Source organism: Strongylocentrotus purpuratus, unplaced genomic scaffold (assembly GCF_000002235.5).
Source record: "Strongylocentrotus purpuratus isolate Spur 01 unplaced genomic scaffold, Spur_5.0 spur5_scaffold_7, whole genome shotgun sequence".
In the NCBI taxonomy this organism is placed as follows: domain Eukaryota; kingdom Metazoa; phylum Echinodermata; class Echinoidea; order Camarodonta; family Strongylocentrotidae; genus Strongylocentrotus; species Strongylocentrotus purpuratus.
This window is the reverse complement of record NW_022145613.1, coordinates 19,461,682-19,470,979: the sequence shown is the minus strand read 5'-3', so window position 1 is coordinate 19,470,979 and position 9,298 is coordinate 19,461,682. Positions and strand designations below refer to the sequence as shown.

At 38.7% G+C, this 9,298-nt stretch overlaps 1 protein-coding gene across 1 annotated transcript; it reads left to right on the top strand.

Annotated features, from left to right (window-relative positions):
• The first annotated feature begins 6,134 nt into the window (after positions 1-6,134).
• On the top strand, positions 6,135-8,383 carry LOC115919881 (cAMP-dependent protein kinase type 1-like). The gene is made up of 4 exons (XM_030974459.1): positions 6,135-6,385; positions 6,727-6,868; positions 7,227-7,896; positions 8,202-8,383. The coding sequence occupies exons 1-4, from the start codon at positions 6,135-6,137 to the stop codon at positions 8,381-8,383; spliced, it is 1,245 nt and encodes a 414-aa protein (XP_030830319.1).
• Positions 8,384-9,298: the final 915 nt, after the last annotated feature.

Genomic DNA, 9,298 nt, shown 5'->3' with positions numbered 1-9,298 from the left:
GTTCTAGATCATTTCATCAGGCTTTGCTGAAGACCTAAGTTAAGATAGCCCAAATAGTAACCCCATATAATTATATAAGTTTTTATGTCATTCCTTGACTATTTGAAATGTTGGAACGTTTCATATATTTTTTTTTATTTCCGTACAGTTTATGAGGTTTGCACAGCAATTATGAACACAAATTAATTCAGTTTCTATCAGTTTATAGTCAAATGGTTATTGGCATCATTATTATCAACTGACGTGACCCCCCTGACAAATAGTATTGAATCATGTAGACTTTAACATATCCGCCCCCCCCCAAAAAAAAAAAAAAACTCCCTAAACTACGACCATAATCCCATTGTTAAGACCCACTGTTTTAGTTTTCTCAACATTTTGGGCATTCCATTATGTAATGAGAAAGTGGATATTCGTATTGTTACGTGGAATAAGTTTTCATCATATTTAGAATTATTCCTTGCTGGAAGTGATATTGGACAAATTACGTCCGTGTGAATAACCCCAATCGATTCATTCTGTCAATCATTTCATGTTTGTTTTGCTGACTGTCAAGATTTGAGATTCTCTAATACTATTTGACATTCTCCAAACATCTGGATTATGTCAATCTCTCCATGATGTGAAAATATTTACACATTACAAACGCATCATTAATAAACCAATCAATACCAGAACCAGGCTTGCTTAGTATGAAAAAGAATATTCACTTGAAAGAGGAAATATACAGTTAGTTGATTTCACCAACAAAAAAACTAGTTCAAAGGGCATTTTAACCTCAAAAGTTTATGACTTAGATCAAAACAAATGAAACTGTTGACATTCATAACCCTTTATACACGTATCATTATAATGTCTAGAAATAGTTGAAGGGGATTTCAGGTTTACTGCTACGATTAGCGTACTTTATCTTCCAATTCAATTGAATTCAATTAAGGTTTATTATACTGTGAGATTAGGAAGAGTACTGCTTTGGAGTCTCTTAGTTCTACAAGAAAAATCTTGTTGATACTTTTCGAATTTCGTAAATTAAATACAGCAATCACATAATTGCTGTTGATTATATTCCATGCAACGAGAGAGAGTATAGAGGACGGAATATGATGTGAGGCTGAAAGAATTCAAGAGAGATGAATGACTCCTACAATACTAAAGTAGCCTATATGGTAAAGATCTGTTGATGATTGATCGATAAGACTCCGAGTCCCTGGCGAGTGAGGAAAATAGGAGCCACAGCTGTCGCAGTTTGCAAATCAATACGAATCAAAATCTACAGATTAATGTATACAGGTTTATTAAATCATCTGTGACCTAAGCTATCACTAGAAAATCCAGGACATACAACTGTATTTCTTTGTTTACTCATCAACCTTGCCCTATACAGCCCATCATGTAAGATTATTTCTAAACTCATGAAGATTACAAACCTAAGTCATGCATTCGATGTAATACATGTAGTAAAATTCATCCAAATATGCCATTTGCCTTTATATGACGGATCTAGTACTAATTGCAACATTCTTACTATCATGTTTATGTCACTACTTCGTCAAACTATTTACGCCCTCAAACCATAGTGGATCTATTCACCACTCTGCTTACCCCCGTATGTATTCTACTTTTCTTGAATAAAGAAATTTTTATCAACAAAGTTACTGTCTATAACTCACTTTGTGCTGAGATTTTGAATAATTAATTACTTTTATTAATTTCCATGCAAAAAATAACTAAGTTCAACATTTTGTAAAACAATCAATTTCTTAATCCTGAATCATAGTAATAAAATATGAAATAGGGAAAGAGGGAAAGAAAGAAAGAGAGAGAGAGAGAGAGAGAGAGACGGAAAGAGAGAGAGAGAGAGAGAGAGAGAGAGAGAGAGAGAGAATGAGAGAGAACAAGCTTGTTTACACATTCTAAAACTTATTTATTAAAGAGGTGAGATACAATTTTTTTTTAATCAATAAAACTTTGTCTAATTTCCTCAAATGTGGGATCGGCCACCTAGGGATTTTCACCTCGTTGTGATATATACTTAATGTCTTATTGAGTTAAACTAGAATTACAATATTAACAAATAGTTGGAGAGTAACACAATACATAAAATAAGACAAATAAATATCAGAACGTTAATCGTAAAATGATAATGAAACATAGATTCAGCAGGAATGCATGCAGGCAGCCACAAAAGTTATTTTATTTCAAACCTCCATTTAGCAAAAATGAGTTACCAGTTAGTATTCTTCTTTGGCTAAAGGGTATTCAAGATCTTTAGGTGTAGCAATATAAGCTTTAACACCTAGGAAACTGGGGAATTCTTTCTGAAATTTGCACATATAAAAATAATATTTAATCAGAAGAAACAAATATGTTAGATTTATCTTGGTCATGTCCCCTATGTGTTTGTCATATAGTTATAGACTTGCATAATCACTATCACTGTGTTTGGCAATCGAGAGATTTCCTTGATTTAATTGGTTTTAAATCAAGGGGGCACATTACCCTATCGAGCAAGAAGACCCGGATATTATATGTGGAACAGAAACTCATCTAAATGGAGAATACTTTACGAGCGAAGTCTTCCCTCAAACATACAACATTTTCAGGAAGGATCGTAATGAACATGGTGGAGGTGTGTTCATTGGATTACGGAAGGATCTATTGGGTATGGAAATGGACAACCTAGACACCGACTGTGAATCGATTTGGGCCAAAATCATCTTCGCTGGGAATCGAATCTTATACATCGGATCTTTCTATCGTCCACCGAATGACGACCCTACGAGTCTAATGAATCTCAACGATGCTCTCAAGAAGCTAACGGAGAAAGCAACACTGCCGAACATTATTTTATGTGGGGATTTCAACGCCCCACATATTAACTGGGAGAATAATACTGTTATAATAGATGCTGCACAAAATAAACCTCAATACGGGAGAAGACTCAATGAAACTCTCCTTGACATGACCCATGACAACATGCTCTCACAGATGCAATGTGATGCTACAAGAGAAAAGAACAATTTGGATCTCACGTTCACTACAATACCAAACCAAATCACCAAATCTGAAATTGTTCCTGGGATGTCTGATCACAAGGCAGTGTCGATTCACCTTTCCACCTCATTGAAATACACCCGCAAAAAACCTCGCAAGGTATACGTTTATAAAAAAGGCAATATGAAAGGTTTGGGTGACGACATTATTCAATTCAAGGACTCCTTTATTAGATCTGCAGGCGATAGGGAGGTAAATCTAAATTGGGAAACCTTCAAAAGTGAATTATTTCGTTTGATGGACATACATATCCCGCAGAAAAAATTGTCATCATGGCAGGATGTACCATGGATGACGAATGATATCAAGAGACAAATTCGAAAGAAAAAAAGATTATACAACAAGGCAAAGAGAGTTGACACTGAACAATACTGGCAGGATTTTCGAGACATAAGAAAGGCTGTCAAAGCTAGCATGAGAAAATCATACGAGGAGTACATAAATGGAATATTTACGGACAGTGACGATGAAAAACAATCACACAAAAGATTCTGGAAATTCATTAACAGCAAGAAGAAGGACTCGGGTACGATTCCCACCTTAAAAACAGCTTATGGACTTGCAACAGACAACCTTTCAAAAGCTGAGGCCCTCAATAATCAGTATGAATCTGTATTTACAAACGAAACCCGAGAGGCAATACCAGACAAAGGACCAAGTCCTTATGTGTCGATGTCAAACATAACTTTTACGTTGGAAGGGATTGAAAGAATGCTTAAATCTCTCAATTCAAATAAAGCATGTGGCCCAGATCTAATTCCTGTCAGGATCTTGAAGATATATGCAAAGGAAATAGCCCCTATACTTCGTGTCATATTCATTCAATCCTATGACACAGGCAAATTACCACAGGACTGGTTGATTGCTAATATTGTACCTGTTTATAAAAAGGGAAATAAATGCAAACCAGAGAATTACAGACCTATATCTCTAACATGTGTCACATCTAAACTGATGGAACATGTGATCTTTCACTCCATTATGGAACATCTGGATGAAAATGATATACTTGTGAAGTATCAACATGGTTTCCGCAAAAAGCATTCTACTGAATCCCAACTCATCACTACGGTGGAAGAACTATCCAGATCCTTAGATAACAACCATCAAACAGATGTAATGATTTTGGACTTCTCCAAGGCCTTCGACAAGGTTGCTCATCAACGGCTTTTAAGTAAGCTGAAATACTACGGAATTCGTGATGAGACCCTAAGCTGGATATCGACTTGGTTAACTACCAGGACTCAACGAGTGGTTGTTGATGGAGAGACTTCAACGTCGGTTCATGTCACATCAGGAGTGCCTCAGGGCACAGTTCTAGGTCCTCTTATGTTCCTCTTATTCATAAATGATATTGGTGCCGAGGTCGATTCTACCATCAAATTATTTGCGGACGATTGCCTCTTGATGCGGAGAATAGCATCTGTAGATGACACAGTAAAACTTCAATCAGATATGGACAGACTCTTGGAGTGGGCTAATCGTTGGCAAATGCAATTCAACGCCAAAAAATGCTACTCAATGCGAATTCACAGAAAGAGGCATCCCATAATGCACACTTATACTATGAGGGGAGATGATCTTCTAGGTGTGGCCAGCAAAGCATATCTTGGAATCGAGCTACATGAGCGTCTAAGTTGGAAATCGCATGTAGATGCGGTCACAAACAAGGCATCGAGGACCCTTGGATTCATTCGGAGGAATCTCGGAAGACAATGTCCAACAGAAGTGAAAAAACTGGCATACATCTCTCTCGTACGATCCCAGCTAGAGTATGCTTCGGTAGTATGGGACCCCAATAAGCGGAATCAAATAGACCAACTCGAGAAGGTCCAAAGACGTGCACTTCGTTTCATTTGTGGAAACTACCAGCGTGATGCCAGTGTAACATCCATGCGAGAACAACTTAATCTCCCAACACTTGAAGAAAGAAGAAAACGGGCACGTTTGTCAATGTTCTACAAGATAGCAAATAACAAAATTGCGATACCAATACCGGAGTACATCAAACCGAGGCAGCGCACTACAAGGAGGAGTCAACAACAACGATATATGAGACTAGGCTCTTCAATGGACTCTTACAAATTTAGTTATTTCCCCAGGACACTTAAGGACTGGGACGAGCTACCTCAAATCATCGTTGAACTGCCCTCTTTGGAGCAGTTCAAGGTGGCTCTTGAAACAATTTAGTTCCCTTTTCAGGAACTGTACCGCATAGAGCTGTATAATTATACAACTCTATGCTTTATCCTCATCTAGATGCTGAACAGGCGTTGATGAGTATCACCATAGAAGTAGAAGTAGAAGTAGAAGAGTATCGATAATCAATTACCCTGGGTTTTTCTACCCGACATCCATTCAATCTGCCAATCGAGCTCTGATAGGTGCAAAGCGCAAGCGTAAAAGTCACGCAACCACTGTGACCTCATGAAGCTACGCCATGCATATCCACGCTCTAGCTTTCACTGGGTAGAGATTTACTGCGTTCTGATTGGCTTAAAGTTTTTCCTCCATGACGACACAATGGTTGGTATGGGTGCGCGTTGAATGGTCTCTTTAGACAACAAACCGTTGCGCTTTGTGTTCAGTTTTGATCTAGCTTCTGAGTGCACCTGTTGCTTCTTTTGAAGTGCTTTCGAAACTTTCTTCATTGAATCAGTGAATTCAATCACTTTCTTCAAAAGAGATTTCTCCCGAGATTTCTTCTTTGTTATCAGGTAATTCAGTCAAAATTCCCTCTTTTCCACACACTATGTCCTACTGGATTGGAATAAACTGAATAGTGTTATATACATACCATATAATTCCAATTTTTATAAATTTTATAACATAGGTGTTGTATGTATTTTATCCAAAGGCCAGTGTTACGCGAATTTAAAGATATACCTAATTCAAGTTTAAATCCAGTATGACTGGTAGGCCTATGCCAAATTAAGAACAATTATGTACGGACAAAAATCAAAGAAATATGGATTAAATAAATGTGATCGAATATTTGGGAACCGTTGCTTAGAAAAAAAAAGATTCACTCGAGAACTGAATATTAATTTGTTCGTAGATAAATCGTAAAGTCTCTGACAATGGTAGACATCGGTATGTCAGCTCAGAGAAAGCGGAGGGCTCAACGGATGGCAAATCGCCGTCAAAGACTAGCCCTGGGACCAGTGTCCGACCACGGGGATGAGATCCTTCGAGCCATTGAGATAGTCAAAGCCGTACTGGTCAAAGCTAAGCAAGAAGCCCAAGCTTACCCCGGCGGAGATTTCCCCGAGGAGTCGAAAGACCAGCAAACCGACTCTTCTGCAATCTCAACGTTCATCCAAAAACAGAGGTACAGCAAATATGTCTCTCTCTTTTCCCCCTTCTAAACATGTAAATTCGTAATTCAATTTGGTTATGAATGAATTACCGTCGAGTAGAAGGGTTGTAATTAAGAATAAATGATGCCCACAATATTTGAAAGTCATCATGCATAATTGCTGAGTAAAAAGATCTTAATACATTTTTTACATGAAATGTTTTCGATGATCATGTACTGAAGAGTCTTCAAATGCCTTAGCATCCACCCTTAACACACTTACATTCATTTTAAAAGAGAAACCTTTTGATTTTGGTGGCATTTATTTATAACCTTTTAGTTTAAAATGTCTTGTCTTTTTTTTCTCAAAACAGTTATACTCTTGAGCCAGAGATATCGGCCCATCAGAACAAGAGTGTTGATGAAGAGGTCATCCACATGCTGAAACCTAAAGTCTCATGTCAGACTCTCATACTCGATGACCTCGTGACCTTTGACATGGGATGGACTGTAAAGGTATAAAAGTCAAAGTTCTTTTCGTGTAATAGAAAAATTGCATCATGATCTATGATGGCCTAAAGGGAGTGAGAGAGAGAGAGAGAGAGAGAGAGAGAGGGGGGGGGGAGATTTCTTATAGCAAGAACCGAATTATACACTGAAACATTGATGGACTTAGTCAGTTTTTAAGTCCTCATTAGAAGAATCCCTCAGAAGTTATAAAGTGTAAGCTAAAAGATTTTGGGAAACAATATTTCATTTATTCTCATTGATGTTGGAATACTGATGACAAACCCATGAAATTTACTGCTGTCTTATAATTATTTGATCATAAGAAGCTTGCTTTAAATTTCAATATACTTTTTTCTCTTCACAGAGCATCATTACGCTCCAAGAAATTGGAAGGGGCAGCTATGGTCGGGTTGTGATAGCACGTCATCGTTCCACAGGCGTTCCTCTTGCCATCAAAGAGCCGTCATGGTCAGACGACTTCGCCTCGCCTGGTGAAATGGTTGAAGAACTCAAGGCAACCAGGACCAGAGCAACAAAGGAGGCAATGATCCAACAGTTGATGTCAGGCAGCCCTTACTTTCCCAAGTTCTGGGGCACCCTCGATCTCGGTAACGAACTCTGCCAGGCCGTCGAGTTCGTGGGGTGTAAGAAGACGGGTACCGGCTACCCTCTCCACGAACCGCCATCGCTGTCGATGTGCAACGTTGTCAAGATCGCAGAGGACATCGTCAAAGGCATGATGGAGTTCCATGATCAGGGACTTCTCCATAATGACCTCAAGAACGATAACGTGCTCCTGGAAAAACGCGGCAAGCGATACAACGCCGTCATCATCGACTTCGGGATGTCAAGTACGATCACCACCCCAGCGAAAATGGTCGGAGTTGCCAAAGAACTCAAAATGGCGTATGTACATGGAGGAGAGGCAGACTATATAGCACCTGAGGTTGTTTTGGATGAGCAGCCAACATCCATCGCTTCAGATGTGTTTTCAGTCGGCCGTATCCTCTCCGATATGGGAGAGATATTTGGAGGTAAAACCGAATTTCATACTTAGTGTAAGTTCGTAATTATAGTAATATATTTTTCATAAAAAGAGATAGGTTTACGAAAAAATTCATCAGCATTATTCTAATCCTTTGTAAGAAAGCTGCTCAGTCTGAATAAATTTCCTCACAGTTCTTTTGCTATAAAATTTCAAGATGGGGCTGTATCGTAGTGGCTGCAAGCACATTCAGCTGTTAATAATTATGTAGTATATGAAGTATAGAAACGGTGGCAAAATATTTTGTAACCCCTCTTTTTTTTCTTCTATTTTCTATTTCTTTCTTTTCTGCAGGTCACCGTTCTCCCGCAGTTCGAGAACTGTCCAAGCTAGGAGCTCAGTGCATGGCTGATAATCCTGATCATCGCCCTAGCCTCGAAACCATCCAAAGTCAAATCACCAAACTCCATCGGCCAAGTAGATGGAGGCGTGTCAAGCGATGGGTCGCTAAGAAACTGCATCTACGTCGAAAGTAATCCGGAAATAAAATTATTTCGGAAAAATAATTTATTGTAGCTTTCATTGAAATAAATCATATCATTAAACAAAAAATATTTGTGTGTGCATTTGTTTTTCAAAGATACTTATCTTGATGAACGATACAAAGACAGAGATAAGAGAGATAGGGTAAAGGCAGAAAGAGAGACTTGAAGTGAAAGACAGAGAGTGAAAATCGATATACAGAGAGTGAGAGAGAGAGAGAGAGAGAGAGAGAGAGAGAGAGAGAGAGAGAGGAGAGAGTAAAGAGAATAAGATGTACTAGCAACTTCCCTTTGATGTAGACCTCGAAATTTCCAACTACTAGTACTTAGTGGATTTTTCCATAGTTATATCACAGGGTGGGTGGGATACTAAAAATTGGTGTTGGGGCTAGCCTCTTGTCGATGGCCCTCGCGTTGTTGGAGTCCATAAATTCTGGCGAGCGAAGCGAGCCAGAGAAACCGAGCGCTAGCTTCGCTCGCCAGAATATATGGACTCCAACAACGCGAGGGCCATCGACAAGAGGCTATGTTGGGGCTGGGTAGAGTGCACTCAAGAGCTGAGAAGAACGGAAGAAGTGATGAAATGAATAAATAGGAAGAAATATCTTTATCTTTAGGCAGTATAGTTTCTCGATAAGGAGTGTAAATAATTGGAATGCCCTGCCTAAGGATGGTAGTCAATGCTGCCACCATTGACCAATTCAAGTATAGAAAGGTATTGGAGAAATAATCCAATTAAGTTTGTACCATACTTGGGACGGGATGCAACAGTAAAGAGGGAGCTTCCAGTCTCTACAGGGTCTCTACACCATACTCAAGTATGATATCAGTTTAGGGTATTTGCACTGTTCCCGATGACGATGCCTTTGGAATTTATATTGTTTATTTTGTATTTTGTTATTCGTATAC

Coding starts and splice junctions, on each gene's coding strand:
- LOC115919881 (XM_030974459.1), top strand. CDS start 6,135: ATGGTAGACATCGGTATGTCAGCTCAGAGAAAGCGGAGGGCTCAACGG. Junction 6,386..6,726: donor ACGTTCATCCAAAAACAGAG/GTACAGCAAATA, acceptor TTCTCAAAACAG/TTATACTCTTGAGCCAGAGA. Junction 7,897..8,201: donor TATGGGAGAGATATTTGGAG/GTAAAACCGAAT, acceptor TCTTTTCTGCAG/GTCACCGTTCTCCCGCAGTT.